This window comes from Phacochoerus africanus, chromosome 10, assembly GCF_016906955.1.
Source record: "Phacochoerus africanus isolate WHEZ1 chromosome 10, ROS_Pafr_v1, whole genome shotgun sequence".
NCBI lineage: Eukaryota > Metazoa > Chordata > Mammalia > Artiodactyla > Suidae > Phacochoerus > Phacochoerus africanus.
Window position 1 is genome coordinate 23,377,660 of NC_062553.1, and position 22,497 is coordinate 23,400,156.

The following is a 22,497-nucleotide window of genomic DNA, read 5'->3' on the forward strand; positions in this document are numbered from 1 at the left end:
AAAAAAAAAGAAACCCGAGCTCTCGTGGGTGAAAAGGGACTGACTCTCTGGGCGTCTCTGAAGATGGCTCGGACTGCTCTTTCGCGCGCGGGGGGAACCCGGACGCGGACCGCTGTGTGACGCGAGTGGTCTCCACTGCACCGTGCCCGAAGCGACCTGCCGGGATTTTTCATTCTCGATCTGTTGACTGGCTCTCCCGCTGCCTGAGCGGAGTCGGAGTTGAGACTGGCTTGTTGCTGGCCCTAGCACCTCGTGCAGGAAGCGACTCACGTTTGCCTGGGCAGCCGGAGCAGAAGCTTGGTCTGGAGTGAGTGGCTGGAACGTGAATTGGAGTCAACTCGAGTAGCAGCAAAGACGAGCGGGGTTGGCAGGCGGGGGAGGCTGCAGACTCGCTCCCCGCCGCTTCCCGGCTCCACTGCCCGCGTGCCGGAGCGGTTCCGGCCCCATCCGACACAGCAGGGACGGGAGCCCGGGATCCTCTGCCCGTTGCGGGGATGACTCTGGGGGGGCGCCGAGCTCGCGGCGCGCAGTGTCCCGTGAACTGTGAGTACTGCAACTGAACGGCGGCTGGCGAGCGGGCGATTAGCACCCATTGCATGAATTATGAAACAATAACTTTCGGAAGAAGCAGGAGGGAAAAAAAGAAGAATCTAACGCTGGTCTCCCCTGGCCGACTTTGGACGCTGCTCTTGCCCCCTCCCACCTCTCCCTCTCGCTTCTTCCCTTCTCGGAGAGGGGAGAGGACTGGGAGGAGGGCAGGCGACTGGCCTCGGAGAAGGGGGGCGCCGAGGGGGCCGTGATTAGAAGGAGCAGTAGCAGCAGCAGCAGGAGAAGATGCTGAGGATGCGGACCATGGGATGGGCGCGCGCCTGGTGCCTGGGCTGCTGTCTCCTTTTGCCGCTCTCGCTCAGCCTGGCGGCCGCCAAGCAACTCCTCCGGTACCGACTGGCCGAGGAGGGCCCAGCAGACGTCCGCATCGGCAACGTCGCCTCAGACTTGGGCATCGTGACCGGCTCCGGTGAGGTGACTTTCAGCCTCGAGTCGGGCTCGGAGTACCTGAAGATCGACAACCTCACCGGCGAGCTTAGTACAAGCGAGCGACGCATTGACCGCGAGAAGCTGCCCCAGTGTCAGATGATCTTCGACGAGAACGAGTGCTTTCTGGACTTCGAGGTGTCGGTGATCGGGCCCTCGCAGAGCTGGGTGGACCTGTTCGAAGGTCGGGTCATCGTGCTCGACATCAACGACAACACGCCCACCTTCCCGTCGCCCGTGCTCACACTCACGGTGGAGGAGAACCGACCGGTGGGCACTCTCTACCTGCTGCCCACCGCCACCGACCGTGACTTCGGCCGAAACGGCATCGAGCGCTACGAGCTGCTCCAGGAGCCCGGGGGCGGCGGTGGCGGCGGCGGCGAAGGCCGGCGCGCCGGGCCTGCCGACAGCGCCCCCTACCCCGGGGGCGGCGGGAACGGCGCGAGCGGTGGCGGCCCTGGAGGCTCCAAGAGGCGGCTGGAAGCGCCAGAAGGCGGCGGCGGGACCAACCCGGGCGGCCGCAGCAGCGTGTTCGAACTGCAGGTGGCCGACACCCCGGATGGCGAAAAGCAGCCGCAGCTAATTGTGAAGGGGGCGCTGGACCGCGAACAGCGCGACTCCTATGAGTTGACCCTGCGGGTGCGCGACGGCGGCGACCCGCCTCGATCCTCTCAGGCCATCCTGCGGGTGCTTATCACCGACGTGAACGACAACAGCCCCCGCTTTGAGAAGAGCGTGTATGAGGCTGACCTGGCCGAGAACAGCGCCCCGGGGACCCCCATCCTGCAGCTGCGTGCCGCCGACTTGGACGTGGGGGTCAACGGGCAGATAGAGTACGTTTTCGGGGCGGCTACCGAGTCTGTGCGGCGGTTACTGCGCCTCGACGAGACGTCCGGCTGGCTCAGTGTCCTGCACCGTATCGACCGCGAGGAGGTGAACCAGCTGCGCTTCACCGTCATGGCCCGCGATCGTGGGCAGCCCCCCAAGACCGACAAGGCCACGGTGGTCCTTAATATCAAGGACGAGAACGACAATGTGCCGTCCATTGAAATCCGCAAGATCGGTCGTATCCCACTCAAGGACGGGGTGGCCAATGTGGCAGAGGACGTTCTAGTCGACACTCCCATTGCCCTGGTGCAGGTGTCCGACCGAGACCAAGGCGAGAACGGAGTGGTCACCTGCACTGTAGTGGGCGACGTGCCCTTCCAGCTCAAGCCAGCCAGTGACACAGAGGGCGACCAGAACAAGAAAAAGTACTTCCTGCACACCTCGGCCCCTTTGGACTATGAGACCACCCGGGAGTACAACGTAGTCATAGTGGCGGTGGACTCAGGCAGCCCCAGCCTCTCCAGCAACAACTCCCTGATTGTCAAGGTGGGGGACACTAATGACAACCCGCCCGTCTTCGGGCAGTCGGTAGTGGAGGTTTACTTTCCTGAGAACAACATCCCTGGAGAGAGGGTAGCCACCGTGCTGGCGACAGACGCCGACAGCGGGAAAAACGCTGAAATCGCCTACTCGCTGGACTCTTCTGTGATGGGGATCTTCGCCATCGATCCCGATTCTGGGGACATCCTCGTCAATACCGTGCTGGACCGCGAGCAGACTGACAGGTATGAGTTTAAAGTTAACGCCAAAGACAAAGGCATCCCAGTGCTACAGGGCAGCACCACAGTGATTGTGCAGGTGGCTGACAAGAATGACAACGATCCTAAGTTTATGCAGGACATCTTTACCTTTTACGTGAAAGAAAACTTGCAGCCCAACAGCCCCGTGGGAATGGTCACGGTGATGGATGCTGACAAGGGGCGCAATGCAGAGATGAGCCTGTACATAGAGGAGAACAGTAACATTTTTTCCATTGAAAATGACACGGGGACCATTTACTCCACAATGTCTTTTGACCGGGAACATCAGACCACTTACACATTCAGAGTCAAGGCTGTGGATGGAGGAGATCCTCCCAGATCTGCCACAGCCACAGTCTCTCTCTTTGTGATGGATGAGAATGACAATGCTCCCACAGTTACCCTTCCCAGAAACATTTCCTACACTTTACTGCCACCTTCAAGTAATGTCAGGACAGTAGTAGCTACGGTGTTAGCAACAGACAGTGATGATGGCATCAATGCAGACCTGAACTACAGCATTGTGGGAGGCAATCCCTTCAAGCTGTTTGAGATTGATCCCACCAGTGGTGTGGTTTCCTTAGTGGGAAAACTCACACAAAAGCATTATGGCTTGCACAGGTTGGTGGTGCAAGTGAATGACAGTGGGCAGCCTTCCCAGTCCACCACAACTCTGGTGCATGTGTTTGTCAATGAAAGTGTTTCTAATGCAACAGTGATCGACTCCCAGATAGCCAGAAGTTTGCACACCCCCCTCACCCAGGATATAGCTGGTGACCCAAGCTATGAAATTAGCAAGCAAAGACTCAGTATTGTCATTGGGGTGGTTGCTGGAATTATGACAGTGATTCTAATCATTTTAATTGTAGTGATGGCCAGGTATTGCCGGTCCAAAAATAAAAATGGCTATGAAGCCGGCAAAAAAGATCATGAAGACTTTTTTACACCCCAGCAACATGACAAATCTAAAAAGCCTAAAAAGGACAAGAAAAACAAAAAATCTAAGCAGCCTCTCTACAGCAGCATTGTCACTGTAGAAGCTTCTAAACCAAATGGACAGAGGTATGATAGCGTCAATGAGAAGCTGTCAGACAGCCCGAGCATGGGCCGATACCGATCAGTTAACGGTGGGCCTGGCAGTCCTGACCTGGCCAGGCATTACAAATCCAGCTCCCCATTGCCTACTGTCCAGCTTCACCCCCAATCACCAACAGCAGGAAAAAAACACCAGGCCGTACAAGATCTACCACCAGCTAACACGTTTGTGGGAGCAGGAGACAACATTTCAATTGGGTCAGATCACTGCTCTGAGTACAGCTGTCAAACCAATAACAAGTACAGCAAACAGGTAAGATACATCCCAAATATATTTAAATATCTGAGACAGCATTGTCTGCAAAGTTTTGTCTTATCTGTTAAAGCTATTAGTTAAAATTTAATAGCTGGGATTTAGTGTTGATATAATTTACACATTATTTATTTAGTAGAGACTGTTTATAAAATGTACACCCCTGTATGTATTTTGCACATTAGAGTTTACCAAGCTACTGCAGAAAACACTGCAGGCAGTGTTTTGCACTTCTCTTTGTACTTGGCAATCCTAATTCATCCTACATTTTCTGTTTCCAGATAAATATGTCTGTATTGTTTGGATGGCTAGTTTTAACCTGAAATTATTTTCTTTTGTGCTACTAAGTGGATAATTGCATCCAGAGACAAAATTTCTGAAGTTACTACTGCTGTCTATGCAAATTGGGCACTACAAAAGTTTTATCTGTTATGCATTATGCAGGATGTTACAGATAAACAAGTGCTGATTCATGCAAATGAAATACCAAGTCTGAGATACTGAAATACTGACTACTTTGACAGAAATGCTGAGTTTACCATATTTAATGATATTCAAATATGCAAAACTGAATTTTTAATATTTCAGTATCAATACAGTTAGGGTTCTATGAGGATATGCAATCAGCACTTCTGCCATTTGTATTGAGTATTAAAAGTTCATAAGCAAAGTAAATTGAATGGATACAGTTATTATTTAAGCCAAGCAACAAAAATTCATTTTTGATGCAGTGTTACAAGAATATTTTGGTGTACATTGTAATATACTGCGACTATAAAGGTTTTATGGAATATTTGACACTGTTGTTTCTTAGGGAAATTTGAAAACAATAAAAAGTATTCAGAGGTGAACTTCAGAAAATATAAAATCAATTTTGAAAGTTTTGCTTGTATGATGTGTGTGTGCAGATATATGCACCCCCCACACACACACATGTATGTAACTCACAAAGTTTACTTTTCATACCCACCAAATTTTGACACACAACAAATAAAACCTCTTGGAAACTGCGGTGTGTAAAGCTTGTAGCAACTCTAATAGTAAAACATCATATATTTCTTACCACCAGAACATCTCAAGAAACACATTTATGTCTGTCAAGTAATATCCAATAATAGTTTTTCTATTAAATATGCTTTGCATATGGAAGGTGTGATCTGAGAATAATTAAGGCAAAGGGAAAAGTTATTGTATAGCCTCATTAAAGATGTTATTGATGGGCTCATTAAAGATATTATAGAACAGTGATAAAGATTAATTTCTTATTTTCATGATTTAAAAAATCAGCTTCCTAAACTAATGTTTTTGATATATACTACTGTACTGTAGCTATTTGGATAAGAAGAAGCAAACAGTATGCTTTTCTATCCAATCATCAAAGCAATCCAAAAAAACACAGGTTTGAAATACATTGCTTTACATGACTTTTGAAAAGATGTCTCTTCATGCGCATGAGTCTGAACTGTTCCTGAAATTATGGCAAGTGGAGAGGATATCTGTTGTGTTCTTTCTTTACCTGGAATTAGAAGCAGAGTTTTGTTCTGCTTTTGGTGCTTTTATCAGTTTTGTAAACAAGGACGATTCCAGTTAAATATAATAGCACTTTTATAAGGTTAATAATAATAACACCCCCAAATAAATTAAGATCTGTAGAAATTTCTTTAGAAAATGGTGATTTGTTATGCAAAAGCATGTGAAAAGATCTTTCTGCAGAATATTTACTTCTCTTTGTCATCCTAATAGGACTTTTTGTCCTGTAGCTGACTGGCATTTGCATTCTAAATTGTGTAATATTAAACTTTTGACTGGACATATCACGTGACAGATTTATAGATATTTTATGCTACCACCTCCTAAGTTCTGTGTTGTCACTTAACCTTTTTTGGCTCATCAAATGGGATTACCTTTATATTCTTGAATATTTAAACCAAGCAATATCAAAACTATTGTGGCATCCTGCTTAAAAGGCAAAGTGATATGCTTATAAATAAACTAATGTATGGCCTTGGTCTCTTAACTGAGCAAAGAAATCCACATACCAAAAGGTAAAACCTACAAAGCCATTGAAATAAACCATGCAGTTTGCCAAAAGTGACTTTAGAAAACTTATATATGTTGTTGTTAGGCATTCAACAGATGTATAAAGTTTTAATCACGATAAATAACTGATGTAAAATGAAATAAAGGCAAATGAAATACATCCCCTTAATGTAATTGGTAATAGTAAGTGATATACTTCAGCTCCTCAATATTACTGTCAGGAGACAAGGGATCCATTTACAAAATGGACATCTGACCTAATAAACAGGGTCTTTTTTGTTCTCGTTTTTGTTGGTACTTTAGGTAGATGATTTTCTATTTTTATTTTAAAAGATAGTACCTTTAGTTTTTGAACACTCAATACACCAAAATATATTTTCTTTGATTAAACCTGACATAGAATAAAATACAAAGAATATGGGATTTTGTTTTAATTTCTCCCCTTTTATTGCTGAATTTATCTAAAGAAAATCTTAAGGATTGTTGTCTTTTAATTCCTTATGGTAGGGATTAATTAAAATAATTAATTAAAAATAGATTTTATCTGACATAAAGCTTTAATTTTATTTATGATTTTCCTGAATTGTCATATCATAGCTCCTTTCTTGTGACATAATGAAAATGATGTCTATTACAGCGTTCTTATCTTCATGAGAATATAGTTGGAACTGTTGCTCTTAAGTCCTCTTAATGGTTATGTTTTAATGAGTTAACCAGCTATGCAGAAATAAAAGTTTGTAGATAATGTCCCCCTTCCCTTCTTTTTGGTTTGTTTTCGTAAGCTTTAGAGAGCTTTCACGTCAGTCTTCTATAGTTATTGGAGCAGAATCTAGGAGGTAATGTGTTGCAGAGATGCTGGAATTATTTCTGAAATTCACACATTAGGAAAATTGATGATGTAGCCCAGTTTTTCATAGTTTAGACCTTTTCATTTCAGACAGAAAGCTGTTGTTCTCAATTAAAGAATGTGTCGGATTGAGAAAGATGGGGATCATTTAAAACATCAAGTGTCCTCCGCCTTTTCCATTTTATTCTTCCTTTACTTGGTAAATCTGGTCTTGGTGGTTGTTAAAGTTTTGTGACCTGGAAGTTCAACTGTGCTTTTGATTTGTAAAATGAAGACTGAAGCATTCTACTTTTCTATTTATTTTTAAGTCTCCAGTGTTTTATAATGTGTTAGGTATTTTTTCATTTTTTTAAAAAAATATATAATTTCAAAAGACTAATAGACAGTATAAAAGTATAGTTACCACTTTCCACATTTTTTTCGGGTCTTGTATTTATCTTTGCTCTTATTATTATGCTCTTATTTAGATAATGCACTGGCAAGTAAAATTTTTATTGTATTTTGTAGATGGAAAGTAAGGTACTTTATTTTTGGCAAGCATACAGAGGATACAGCTTGAATAAACATTAATTTAAAAATCCATTTGTAGCTGCTCCTGAAATACTCAAGAAAAATTCATATCAACTCCAGTGACAGTTTCCCTTACCTAAGGAACTGCTGAGTATTCTCTGAATAATGTTCCCTTTAATCGATCAAATTGTGTTCAGTATGTTCCTTGTATACTTAGTAAAACTATGACAGAAATTATTTTTTAAATTACTTCCATTTTTGGAAGCAAATAATGACTTGCCATCATCTGTTAGAGTTCTAAGCACTGAGAAAACTGAATATCAATTTATTCATGAATGTATATTACACGATATGTATTATAGTGGAAATTCATCTACATGGCAATGCCAACCACAGCCTCTAGTTTTAATTCTATAAGCATAACTTCTACAACAGGGTTCTCCTGTCTATGACCAAGACACTTTCAAGAGGTACAGTGAATCTGCATATGGTGGGATTTCAGCCTGAAATCATAGGCAGGAAGCTAATATGACTGATGAAAGGCCGTGTCTTTAGTCAGAATGGTATCTACTAAAGCAACAGGACTTGGCTTTCTGGATGTCTGTGAAACAGGGAAAAGGTCATCCAGTGATTTGATTTGCAGTGATACACAAATGATTATTGAAGTCCAGGTATGACAGTTAGAACCTTATCTCAAACTTCTCCTAAGTCAATTAATGACTTTGACATAAGACCACAAAGTCAGTTTAAGGATTCTAAGTAAATCATGCAGCTGGTCAACTATAGCAAAATCATTCTTTCTTGCTATCTTTTTATCTCTGAGTAAGTACATATCTCTTATGCAGAAAAACATGCACATGGTAGATATATATCAGAGTATCTCTCCCCTGCCCCGACAAGGCCCCCCCCCCCCACAAGATGTATTCATGTAAACCAACTTTGGTGCCATTAGGCTCTTATTTCCTGTGATATTCATACTTCGATATGTGGAAAAGATTTTAACTTTAAACCCAAAATTCACCTAAAATATGCCATAATTGACTGCTTAATGTTTCTATCTAAAATCACTAGAGTCATCATGTTTTAGCAATAAGATATCAAGCAAAGCAATCTCCTCATTTTATAGAAGAAACTGAGGTCTAGTATGAAAAAGTTCAGTTGATTGAGATTATAAGATTATCAGGGATAAAATGCGGACTAGTGTGCTAGTCATGCAGTGAGGAGTCCAGTGTTCTTTTCTATTTACTATGTTACCTGGAGGAAAAAAAAATGAAGTTCTATAACTTTCTCTGTGTATATTTCAATAGTAACAGGAATATCTTGATATTTACTTATAGCTATATATTTGGTTATATTTGTATAACTATATATTTGGCTGTGAAAACTGACATTTTTTTACAATAGTATGTAATCCTACTTTAGGATCTAGTTTTTATCTGTAAAATTATCAGGGAAATTATAATCCAAATTGTATAGATTTTTTAAAAGGCATTAATAGTTATTTCCCCTTTGTATCAATTGATGACATACATTAAAATAACTTAACGTGGCTTAGAACATATATTAAACAAGTTGAGAGAATTTTTTTATTTTAGCAAAACAATGACAATACATGTAAGCGCCTACATAGCATTTAGTATATCTTAAATAAAATATATTTGTAATGGAAATGAATAAAAGCCTTCTGTACATTGTATATGTAACTTTCTACGTACTTTGGGATAATCTTTCACCTTTTTCATCAATATGGATACTTCCTATGACTTCTGTTCTTCTTAGCATTTTGACAAAGTAGCAGAATACTTTACTTTGATGTATTTAACTTTAGTAGTGTCCATAAAGTGCACACAATCATGAACTAATTTTCACTCTAAATTTGTTTTCTAGAAAATTTATAGAAGAATGTGACATTTTATTATTTTTCAACTGAATTGCTTCCTTGTTAGGCAGTCAGCCAATCTAGCATTTTAGATTCTAAATTTGCCTATTGATAAAATACAAATGATTGAGCTTATTAATTTCAAAAATGAAATCTGAACTGTTTTTAGAACTAAATATAGTGGGACAAAACCATTCCTTCACCATAGCCACCAGAGCTTTTAAACATTTTAATATCATTTCTTTTCCTGGGAGAGGGTGATAGTAGAGGTTATGTAGGAAATTTAGTATAAGTGTTTAGAGCTTTATGTTTAAATAGTATTATAACCACGTTCTAGCGAGGCTACATCCTCATCCATTTATTTACTATGACTCTATAGAAATAGTAGGATCTGTATGTGCATGTGTGTGTGTGTGTGTGTGCGTGCGTGCACGCGTGTGTCTTGAGTCAGCTTTCTTTTCCTTTCTTATTTATTTTAAAAGCCTTAGAATCTTTTCTAAAGCAGGGACTCTGTTTCAGAACATTACACAGTGCTTTATTTAGCATTAGTGTTGTGGGAGAAATCACATTCCAAGAAGAATTGAGCTGAAACCACTAAAACTAATCTTAATTATCACTTCTGGTGAATTAATGTTTTAAATGTGGAATAAAGGTTTATTTTCAGGAATTTAGTGATGTTTGTATTGAACTCTAATGCTGTGTACAAACAAACAAAAAAATGTATTAAAGCTTCAAAGTAGGATTCATCTGACAAGTTAACTTTTTTTCCTTCTGAGCATGTGTATTATTTACAGACACATGATTTGCAAATAAAAATTCTCTACTCCAAAACTTCCACCACAGCATTCCAATTGTGCATGAGATGTTGAGAAAATTTCTTCATTGTGTGTTTTTTTTGTTTTTTGCTTTTGACCTGCATAAATCTTTATTTTCCTTCTTTCAGATGCATCTACATCCATACATTACTGTGTTTGGCTGAATTCCACTCTAATATGATGCTCCATTATGCACCATACTCTGATGACCTTGCTACTTCGCATCCTGGTGGAGCCTGCCCTTGGCCGTGGGGTGTCAGCCAATCACTGCTTGTTCCATTTGTGCATTTGATTTTCAAGGTTTTTTTTTTTTCTTTCCCTCATTTAACAAAAAGTAGCATTGAAATAAATAAACTTATGAAAGATTCAGTATTAATAAATAAATGTGCCACTGATGGATGTCTAAGTCATCAGGAATTCCATTCTCAAAGAAGTGGTTAGCAGACCTTAATAATGGAGTCTTAAAAAAAAATCTAACAGTGTATTTCAATGATGATTTTATGACCCTGGCTCCGTGTGAACCACGGAAAACTAAGTCTATTAAGTCTTTGTTTATAATACATTAAATAACGACTTTGAATAAAATCCTAAATTGATCAGTAGTTGTAAAGTGTTATGTAATCAAAGCCTTTTCCAGTCCAGTGAGATAGTTTTGTTAAAGTAAAGGATAGTGTGTCTCGCTCATTCTGTGTGTGTATTTCTAAATTCCACTGTGCGTGTTTGTGTGTGCTCCCACAGGTGTATGCAAGGGCTTTGAGGAATATTTATAAAAATTATTGTTTGTAAGACATATTCGAGCGATCTATATTGTATTTACCACAGGCATGGCCACTGTGTTGGTTTTTCCTTAGTCTGGAAATACTGACCAAAATATATGTAGTATTTTCAACGTTTTTTTGTTTGTTGTTTTGTTTTGGGGTTTTTGTTGTTGTTGTTGTTGTTAAAATCCTTAAGAAAATTTAGAACCTTTGAGGTAAGTTAACTGTGATCACTTTCAGAAGAAACATGCAGTTACCTATTTTTGTGGACTGCATTTATCTGAAAGCATTCTATTTGATGTCAGATAACATAAATTCAACCAGCTTCTGAGAATTCAGCATGTTATATATTATTGAGTTGGCAAGTAGGAGAATTTTAGTTGTGTAGCTAGTGATTTGCTAAGTACATCAGGGAATTCACTGAATGGTCTAACTCTATATTCGTATATTTGTGTCTCTGTTTGTTACATCGCATGCATTTCTGTACCTAAAAATAAGTGTTTCATATGTAAACTTTGATAATTTTATAATATATTTATCATATCATCTGCCCTATTAAAGTTTTCCCCAAGTTTTGAAATGCTGACCAATAATGCCAGATTCTTGAGAATTTTTGGTGAATTACTGTCAATATAAAAGCCCTTTAAGAAAAATAAATAAATATCGGAACAACATTAAAATGCGGAATGATAGGAAATGCACTCTAACCTGTGTAAATCACTAGTGTGTATATTTCAAGCTTTTTATTAGTTGTCAATTTTGCAAAAAGGATATTTTCAGAAATATCACTGAGAGTGTAGTATCTGACTACACTCTCAGTGATATTTGACTGCCCACCTAATTATCCTCAACCCCTTATTTTGTTTTGAGCCCAAGTACCAGTGTAAGAAACTGGTGAAAAGAATTCTTACCACTTTCGCTTCTTGGAAATACCATGTTTCCTCTTCCTAAGTAGTAAACCTCCTCAGATATATACTTAAACTGTGAATCCTATAGCAAATCACATGAACTCAAGAACAAATTAAAGTCCAGAATTTGGGGATAAACTAATGTGTAACCACAGGGAGGGAATATTTATGAATATATTCACAAAAAAGAACATTCTAAGGCAGAATTTTGCAAACTTGGGTTGCAACACACTATTGGGACATAAATCAATTTGTAAGTTTCTACCACAATTAGATATGAAATAAAGCAGAAAAATTTTGAGTATGCCATTCATATAGTAAGAGTAAATATTGTCTTGTACAGATTTATTTCAGTTGTGTTTGTACGCATGTGTGTCTTCCTGCTTTGGTTGCTATGTAAAAAATTTGTCTTATGTGGAAGCAGTCGAAAAGGATTGAGAATCACCACTGTAGATTGGGAAATGATAGCTATTTAATTATGATTTGAAAAACATAATAAGTCAAAGCAGAGAATTACTAACACTACGAAGAATTTTAGTGTGCTATTTGGTGGAATCAGAGTGGTCAACAGCAACAAGCTTTTGAGAAGTCTGTTAAGGATTCTGTAAGATGTCTGTTACCATTCCTCTTTGGTGTTTTGGGGTTTTTTTGGGGGGGCTTTTCTAGGGCCACACCCACAGCATATGGAGGTTCCCAGGCTAGGAGTCAAATTGGAGCTATAGCTGCAGGCATAAGCCACAGCCACAGCAACATTACATCCAAGCTGCATCTGCAACCTACACAATAGTTCACAGCAACACCAGATCCTTAACCCACTGAGCAAGGCCAGGGATTGAACTTACATCCTCATGGATACTAGTCGGATGCAATATGGCTGAGCCACAGTGGGAACTCACTCATTCCTCTGCCTTTTTTCTTTTTTTTTCTTTTTTTTTTAATCTTTGAACATTTCATTTTTGGTTCCTGTCTCTCCCCCCAACCCATGATCTCAAATGTTGTCCTCCACTTGAGGTCTCTTGACTTGTCTCCTTTCAATTTCTGGAATTTACCATTTAGGGAGGTGCCTGTGGATAGATAGAGACAGACTCAGAGCAAACCACCCGTGACTCTATATATTTTAGCATTTGGACATTTCATTTTATTTTTCATTTTTAAAAGGTTTATTGAAGTATAGTTGATTTACAATATTGTGATAATTTCTGCTGTACAACAAAGTGACTCAGTTATACATATACACACATCCATTCTTTTTCAGATGCTTTTCCCATGTAGGTTTTCACAGAATATTGGGTAGAGTTCCCTGTGCTATACAGCAGATCCCTGTTGGCCAGTCATTCCATATACCTCTGTGTGCATGTGGCGATCCCAAAGCCCCAGTCTGGACATTTTATCTTAAAGGACAAGACATTACTTCATTCTTCATTACATAATCTAAAGAGGAATAGGAGAATGTAAGAGATTGGTTTAGATAAAGTTTCTTTCTTTTAACACTTGCAATATCAGCTGGTACTAGGTATGCAAAGAAAAATAAAATAGAGTCTTTGTCCTCATGGGATTAATATATTCCAGAAAAGATTACAGAGCAGAAAAATGATAGATTATATTTGCATTATGCTTCTTAAGTTTTAAAGCATTGAATGCATATTTGCTCCTCAGAGCAATTTGTGAGGAAAAGCACCATTATCATTTCTAAGGTGAGGAAACTGAAGTAATGAAGAGCTTTTTCATGACTTGGATGAAACTAGCTAAGAATTTTATCAAGTCTGAAGAAATTGCAAGTCAGAATTCAAAAGTACTAAAATCATTTGGGGAGACGGTAAAATTTGTGCTTTTGAATACAGTATCTTTTCAGACTCATCAGGGTAAAATCTTCCCAAAAGAGCTAGAAAAGGCTCAGTTTTTCAAACTTTTTCCAGTCACAAAGTGTGATTTATCCAAAAAAAAAAGGCTGTGTGTATAATTTGGAGATCTAATTAATTAACCTGACTTGTAAACAATCCCATCTGTGATTAAAAGCAAACAAACTTGAAGATCTAGGTAAATCATTCTAATCCTAACTCTAGAAAAACTTCAGAAGTAATTTCACAGTTTGAAATAGCTCTCTGGGAATAATTTCTATCTGTAACTGCAAAACACTTTTCTTGGATGTGTGTGATTTTTTTCAATCCATTTATTTTATAGAGAGTAGATTGATTTGCTTTATCTTTAATACATGGTGCAGAGTTTTATAATTAAAATGATGCCTAGGAGTTCTCCTATCACTGCAGCAGCTCTGATTGCTGCCATTTCGAAGGTTAGATCCCTGGCCTGGGAACTTCCACACGCTTTGGGTGTGGCAAAAAACAACAACAACAACAACAAACAAACAAACAAACAAACCTAAAAGACTAAAGACTAAAAGAAGGGCCTTATCTTCAGTGCGAAAATAATATACACAGGCATGGGCTCTGAAGCTCACAAGTACTGCCCCTCTGAATTTTTCTTGTCCATCCTAGTATTCCCAGTGCCTATTGGAGTGTCCAGCACATAGGAGACACTCCTAAGTAGTTGTTGAAGAGACCAACAAACTAAGGGCCTGGGCTTTGGTGCCGGGTAGCCTGAAAATCCATCCACATTGGATCACTGGCCTGTGGTGTGGCCACGTTTGTATTGGACTCTGAGAACATCCTAATTGTTATTTTCTTTCCCTGCTGAGTGGATGTCTCCATGATAAAAGATTCCCTGCTGGGTTGGCTAGAGTCCCTGCCTTCTCTGCTGAGTGTGTGACTCCTGTTTCTGCAACAAATGAGCGATTCCCTGATTTCCCTTCCTTGCTTCTTCTTGGTGGTGTTATAAACACCAAACCCTTAAAAAAGATAGAACTAATCTAAAGCAAACACGTAAGGGAGGCACTGGTGACAGTAGACTTCTGATATATTTTGAGGGGCAATGAAGAAGCCTGCAAACACATAGGGTTTCAGGATTTTTTCTGGAGATCCTTATCTGCAAGGAAAAATGGATACCTGTGCACTCAAACACATGCAGGAGTTTTTGTATCAGTCAGTTTCTATATTCCTCCAGGTATTACTCACTCACTGTGCCAATCCAAGCTCACTGATAATGTGTTTTGTTTTTTTTCCTCATTTTCATCCTGACTACCTCTGGGGAATGGTCGTTTTTAAAGGTGAGAACCCAGCATACCAGAGTTTCAGTAAAGAGAAACGTCTTCTTGGTGTATTCAAGAAAGAGGGCTCTATGCCCTTGCTGAGGAGTGATGGGAATAAGGTAGAAGCTGAGAAATGCCTTGCAACTCAAGAGTACTCCTTAGAAGCGCAGAAATTCTAAAAAGCACCTATTCTTACTTTTTTTTTTTTTAAAGCTATGCTTCTCTTTTAAAGAAGCACCTCTTTTAAATTGCAAATAACCTCTGAAGGAGTTGGTTCAGTCTTTGGTACACCTGAGTGTAAATTGCTGTAAGCAGATAACCAGGCCAACACCTCAGAAAGATCAATAGTTGTTAAGAAATGGGGCCTGAGGAAGGGTGAACATCTTTCAGGAGTTTAGAAGACTGAGACCTCTGTTAAGGGGCCAAGTGTCACAAACTCCAGCTTGGAGCCAGGAGGTAAGGTGAGATTATAGTAGAAAAGGTGTTCGGTTCTGACAAAAGCAAATGTTTGTGGCCTTGAATTGAGGCCCTGGTGACTCTAAGGACGCCACTGAACAGAGGCTGGCTATGTTTGCAAGATGGGTGTCAAAAAGTAGTAAATGTTTACTTTCTCCCATTTCTAACCAGGTGTTTTGTTTGGTTTTGGTTTTGGTTTTCAGCCTAGAGTATGAGGTCCAAGTGCTCTGTCTTCATTTTTCACCCCTGTTCCTTTGGGAGAAAGAGAAGAATAAAGGAGAAAAGAAGGAAAAAAAAAATACAACCACTGCAGGGCAATATACTCCCCTTCTCCCTACTAATATTATTAGACTACTATTGTCAAAATAGTTGCCACATTATTGCCCTGTAGTTGTTTCTTATCCTAATTTAATTTGCTTCTCAGAAATTGACTTCTAGTAGGTCTGTACTGTATCCCAGAAACCTGAATTTATATCACTTCCTCCCTCCCAATTCTGATTGCAGAGGGTAGGTCAGGCTACAGGAAAGTAGAGGTTTAAAGCCCCTCCTAACTTCTGCTTACTGGTTCAGTCTTCGACAGTCTAGAAAACCAAAGCTGAAAATCTGCTTTCTTGCCCTGGCTCTGTCACTTACTGGCCAGGATGACCTTAAGTAAGTCCTTTCAAGTTGGAAAGCTTCTCAAACTCAGCTTCTGTCATTTTACATAACAACCCCTGCTCTGATTACATGACAGAGAGTTTGTGAGGGTCAGGTAAAACGTTTGGGATTTGTAAAACACTGTTACAACTTAAGATAATAGGTCTCTCTACCCATGAGTTTCTCTAGCCCCTTCTTAAAGCATGTTTACACTTTTGGGATATTTTCACTATTTGCTATATTAAAAAGGTTTTGGTTTCAATTTCTTGTTAGTTTTTGTTTGTTTGTTTGTTTGTTTTACAATCACATGTTGGAAGCCTCTGAAGTTGTCTTACCCTGCTTGATTTCTTCAATCAATGTATCCCTGGTTAAGTGCAGCTGGCGCATGTGCCTCTCCATAGACCAATAGGCACAGGGTATTGTCTGAAACCATTTCAGTGCCTGTGAGATCTTGATGATGAATAAAGAGAAAAAATAGCTTATGGATATAAAGAAAGTAGTTTAAGAAAGGTTCACAATAGTTTGTATCCATTTTGATACTTTAAAAATTTTTGCTACTTTTTATCAATCCTTTCTTCTGTCATGCAGTATTTTCTGGGAGTTTTTCATTCATTCCTCATGCTCAGCCTCTACCATTAAGAGCACTCATTTATTGAGCTTTAATTCTATGCCAATCACTCTGCCATGGGGGCAACCACATAACACTGACTGTTCCTAACAACTCCAGGAGGCAGGTCCTATTATGTTTTCCATGGCATGTATGTAACTGGACACAAAACCAAACAGAACCTCTCAGGTCCCATCCTCTCTACATAAAGCAGGGAAACTTAAGATACCTGGAGTCAACCCTCTTCTGACATATTCCTTTCTTCAAGTCTGAGACTATTAGCACAGCAGTCCTGATAGATTTTAATCTACATATTTACATACTGAGGCTTTTGCGTGCATTCTGATTTAGTCCACGATACTGCCATGTACCCCCAACAGGCTTAGGAGAGTCTGTGCTGGTCTGCAAGGGGTGTCTTAAACAACAAAAATCTTTTTTTCACAGTTCTGGAGGCTAGAAGTCCCAGATCAAGGTGCCAGCAAATTCACAGAGAGGGTGCTCCAATATTCTTTCTCTTCTTTGAAAGGACACCAGTTCTATCAGATTAGGGCCCTACTCTTCTGATGTAATTTAATTGTAATTAACCCCATAAAGACCCTAACCCCAAGTAAGTCACATTGGAGGTTGGGGCTTCAACATAGGAATTCATTCCATAACTGAGTCTATTCTTGGTCCAAGCAGAACACATTGGACTGGATCATCATTTTTTCATGAGCTTATCATTCACCACACAGTCTGTATGCTCAAAGGAAGAAAGATATACTTTCCATTTTAAAGAAACCTCTTCCCCTTTTCAAATCAGCTCCAGAAGGCAGCCCTGTAGATGTGTTCTTGGAACTGATGAAAAATTGGTACAATTGCTATAGCTTTTGTGAAAAAAAAAATGAATCTATAACATGTATGCATATGCATAAAATTTGAAGTTCATTTTTTAGCTTATTATATCTAACTTTTTATGTACATCCTTGAATGCTTTTTGCAATTTTCAGCTTTCATGGGCATTGGTGATATTAAATAACATCTTGTTATTTTATTTTTGCCAACCAATAAGCACATGTAGGTATATTAATTAATGTAAAATCAATATTTGTATAAAAAAGCCCCAAAAGTGTTCCATAAATGTAACAGAGCTCTTTTAAAAAGATGATGTTAATATTTAGTCTTAAATATCTAGTATATTTTCAGCATTAAAGTCCAAATGAAAAGCAGTAGGAGTTAAAGTAGGGGTGGAATCACTGGAACCAGTAATAATGTAGGCTTAATAATACCTCTTTTTAAAGGGCAGTCAACAAATAAAAAATAAAAAAAATAAAGGACAATCTCAGTGCATTTTCACACATAGTGACATCATTGGCCTGACAAAGATCCAGTGGGTCTTGATTTCTCCCGGCATATGGAAACTGTCAAGTATGTGCTGCAGGCTAGTCCCTCAGTCCGAGTGACTCCTCACTAACTATTATTATGTATGTGTGCAACACTTGTCATCACGACACAAATCCATGGACACATTGAGGAGTGTTTTTTTTTTTTTTTCTTCCACTGTGCCTTCTTTCCTAAAAAAATTAAAAATTCATGTGATAAAATACATAATGAATAGCTTGGAAACTACGTGTGTGTGTGTGTGTGTGTGTGTGTGTGTGTGTGTGTATCCTATAGGTTATATGACATGGTGATTTTTTTTTTTTAGGGTAATAACACAGGGTAAACTCATCAATGTCAGGAAGAGGAACTTTTTTCTCTCCTTTGGTTAGAATTTCTAGGCAACAGAGCATAACAGCTGAATAGACCTTTTCTAAGAAGTACCTTTCCAAGCTTCCTGAGCTAATTTTACATTTGACCCCCTATATTAAAAATGGCAAGTTAATCAGTTCTTTTGTTCAGGCAAATGGCAATAATTATGGCATAAATTTAAAGGTTTTTTTTTTTTTTAGTTGCATCTAAATCTGCTTTTCAGTATATTTAACTATTGAACACAAGGGCCAGTTATAGATAAAAAGAGGGCATTTCTATAGGACATTATGAAAAAAGATGGTAATGCATAGTTTTTCCAAACCAATGTTAGGTCAGGAGCATTAAAATTTACTTTATTACAAAAACTTCTTGCCTTTTTCTTTAATGTTTTACCTTTAATAAGAAACTAACTTCTGTATGTATATTTGTATATGTGTGTATAATATGTATATGCATGTATGCATTTAAAGACACAATACACACACAGGGGTAATATAGTTAACATTTCAGAGGGCAAATATTTAATGAATGATTATTCTATGCTAAATAATTATGTGCTTATATGCAAGACACTGCTTCAGGCATTGGAGAAACAGCAATACTAAAAACAGACAAATATCCCATCCCCCATGGAGATTCAATTTTACTGGGATAATACATAAATGATAGCTAAATTTATACTGCACACTATGTTCTATGCACCAGTCAATGTATTTTATAGGTATATTAACCCATTAAGTAGGTACGTGACCCCATGAAGAACACCTATAACTGTTTTCATTCTGTAGATGAACGTGATGCTCAGTAGAGTTGAGTAACTTGCTTATGGCCTCACAATTTGCACAGTGACAGAGCTGGGTTTCAAGTACACTCTGGCTACAGAGGCCACACTCTCCACCACTGTGCATATGCCAGCTAGAGGGAACGCATCTATTTTATAGCCACTAGTTCTGAAGAATGAAATTGAATTCACTGACTTCTCTTAAAGGTTTCAGTGATATTTCAACCTTTTACTATGTTCTTGAAATCAAGTCACTCAGTCCATTTTTTTTTTAATAGTACCGTCTTAAATCTTAATCAAAGTGCACATCAAAAGATGGAAAGATAGACTTTAGACTAGTAGATTTTCCCTGTACTCATTCTGTGCTCTGGGCAACACCTCATAAATACATGTTTCCCTTTTTTGTTATTTGAGTTCGGTGTTCTTCATTTCATTCAGTTTTCACATACCCTGTTATGTATGTTATTAATACAGCTAGGAAAAAACAAATTCATTATTTTTTCATGAACTGATGTTTGATTTAAAATAGGAAACGCCTTTATACAGAGAATAAAAATTAGATTTTAAAAACATACATTTTGTTTACCTTTTACTAAAAAGAAAAGACATACTTTTCTCTAGTGTTTCTTTTTTCCCTAAGCCTTCACAGCATTTGAAAGAAAACAAAGTGCAAGTGAATTCCTTGTAAGAGATTTTCTATAACGTCCTCTAGTCTTTAGGCGCTCCTTATTAAACATCCCCTTAAAATATGACCTACATCACTTCACAGTTTTTTCTCCTAAAATATGTTGTCATTTTATTTCTTTATTTAAACTTTATATGTTTCTTCATGAGACACATTTCAGCCACCTAAAATGCAGTGCATGAATGGATACCAGTGAAGCCCACCCATCTGAACAGACTCTTTATGACAATAGTGATGTACTCATTTTTGCTATGACAATGTTTTCCTAATGTGTTGATGATACTTTTTATTATAGACTGTTTATTCACCTCTATCCTCTTGGCCAACATCGGAAGTTCTGGCAATGGTGGACATATTTTTCTACTTGGCTTAATCTCCCTTTCTCTTTATCTCAGTCAACTCTAGGCAGTAACTTTCTTGCTTCCTATCATGGGTCCCCAGAGGAATGGATTTTCTACTTGGGAGCATCCCCACTTAAGTCTTTGGTGTTTTAAGCAAAGAGTTTTAGTTGAAAGTGTAGCCTATGTTCATATTTTAGCATTTAGTGTCCAATTCAGCTCAATTCTTGTACTATCAAAAGAGGGCTGAAGGTGTCATATGAGGTAGATGTCTCAAAATAGGAACCTTTCTAATATGATGCTGGATTCGGTTATGTAATATCTCTGTACACTTGTGATCATATGATTTATATGAGTAAAAAATTTTAAGCATTGGAATTAGAAAATCAAATTGTTGTGGCTGTTTCCACACAGTCCACTTAATAATTTAAGAATTTTGTCTAAAGAATTTTGTTTCCTTAAAAATAAGTATTGAAAATATTGCCACCCTTGCAGGGAGTTCCCATTGTGGCTCAGTGCTAACGAACCCGACTAGTATCCATGAGGATACAGCTTCTATCCCTGGCCTTGCTTAGTGGGTTAAGGATCCAGTGCTGCCATTGCCGTTGCCATGAGCCGTGGTGTAGGTCACATATGCTGCTTGATAGGCCGAAGCTCTGAGTGGACCCCTAGCCTAGAAACTTCCATATGCCATAGGTATGGCCCTAAAAAGCAAAAAAAAAAAACAAAAACAAAAAATATTGCCATCCTTGCAGTTATTTCTTGCTAATATAAAAAAGGTATGATAAACTAGTAAGGAATCCAAATAATAATCCCTGCCAGCCCTCACTTGAATTCTTACAAAGCCCAACAGATCACCTCTTTACCATTTGGTTAAAATTTTGGTACCAATTTGGAAATAACCAATTTAAAGCCAAAAGACTCTGGAAATTAATCAGTGTTAGTTATTGGCCTAAGTATGAACATCATACATACAATCTAAAATTACTGGATAGTTAGAGTATAAGCAAAGTAGATGTTTTGTTTTGAGTTGGAAAGCTTTCAAATTTAGTGTCTGAAAATGGACAATTAACTTATGAATCTGTAAAATTCAATGTAGGTATTGGTATATACTCAGAAATATACCAAAAGAGAAGAAAAGACAAAAAATGCTCTGTCTTGTGAATAACCACATTGTAAGGACCTGATGAAATCCACAGATTAGTCTTCAAGTATTATTATCACTCTAGCAAAATGTTTCCTGGATACACTTGTGATTTTTTTTTTAAATCCACTTAGACAAGTGGGAATTATTTTCTATTCCTAGCAATAAATAGTACAAATACCTACCTTCCACAGTAAGCAAGTAATAAGAGTGCATGCTTATGTGTTCTTGAGAATTCACCGCTATTAATTTTAAACTTTTAGACTGTTCTTTTATAAAACAACAATTGTTGCCTAAGCACAAGGCAGAAACTTCTAATGGCAAATAAGCATTTACAATCATGTAACTGCTCTTTTAGCATGAGAAGAATTTAGTTTTACTGTAGGCTTATACTTTCAAATATCTGTAATATTGTTTGCCAATCATTAGATAATGTGAACCTTGAAGGACTTTAAGGGCTTGATGTCCCCATTCTGCCACATTACAATTAATGAGATCACATGCGCACGTTGTGAAGGAAGCACAGACCTGACTTGTAAATAAAAAGTTAATCCGTATACAGTATTTCTATAACCTGTGTATATATGTGTTTGCATATATTTCTCTACATCAGAAATGCTCACTTTGACATTTCAGGCTACAGAGGTGACATACAAAGAAAATGAGAATGATTTGTATGAAACCTAAACGAAGGACATCTAGCCACAGTTCCAGTGCTTAATTACTGTGTCATGCACACTTGTGCAACTTATCTTGTGTTCAGAATTGACCTGTGTGCTGCTCTTTTGATCCCTAGCATTAGTAAGGACTGAAAAAAAAAAAAAAAAAAAAAGGGCTGCCACTTGAGCTGTGAATTTTGTTTAGATTTAAAATAGTACTAGAAAGAAGGAAACTCTTTGTCACAATCTGTTTCATATAAAAAGACATTGAAATGCAGAAAGATGCTTACATCTAAAGGCATGTCTTACCATGTAATATGCCTGCACATTAGTGGGTACGGTCCTAGCTGAGAGGCAGGTGCAGATTTTATAAGGTTTATTTTGGTCTTGATCTCTAATATTGAACAGATCGCTTGGCTTTTCTTTCTCATTTTTCCAGCTTATTCAAAACTTCATGGGAAATGTAAAAAATCAAAGAATGAAGCGTTGGATATTGATGATGTAATTCCTCTGATAGTAAACAAACTATCTTTAAGGAGGATGGAAG

The 22,497-nt window shown here is 38.7% G+C and overlaps 1 protein-coding gene across 4 annotated transcripts in view; it reads left to right on the top strand.

Moving 5' to 3' along the window:
- Positions 1 to 264: 264 nt before the first annotated feature.
- PCDH7 (protocadherin 7) overlaps positions 265 to 22,497 on the top strand; it is a 414,638-nt gene continuing 392,405 nt past the window's right edge. For 3 of the 4 annotated variants that reach the window (XM_047798494.1, XM_047798495.1, XM_047798496.1), the window contains exon 1: positions 265 to 4,011. In XM_047798494.1, coding sequence (XP_047654450.1) covers positions 835 to 4,011 — 3,177 coding nt within the window. In that variant the 5' untranslated portion in view covers positions 265 to 834. Of the gene's footprint in view, positions 4,012 to 10,230; positions 10,705 to 22,497 lie in introns of those variants that run through there. The other variant, XM_047798498.1, reaches the window with a different exon arrangement.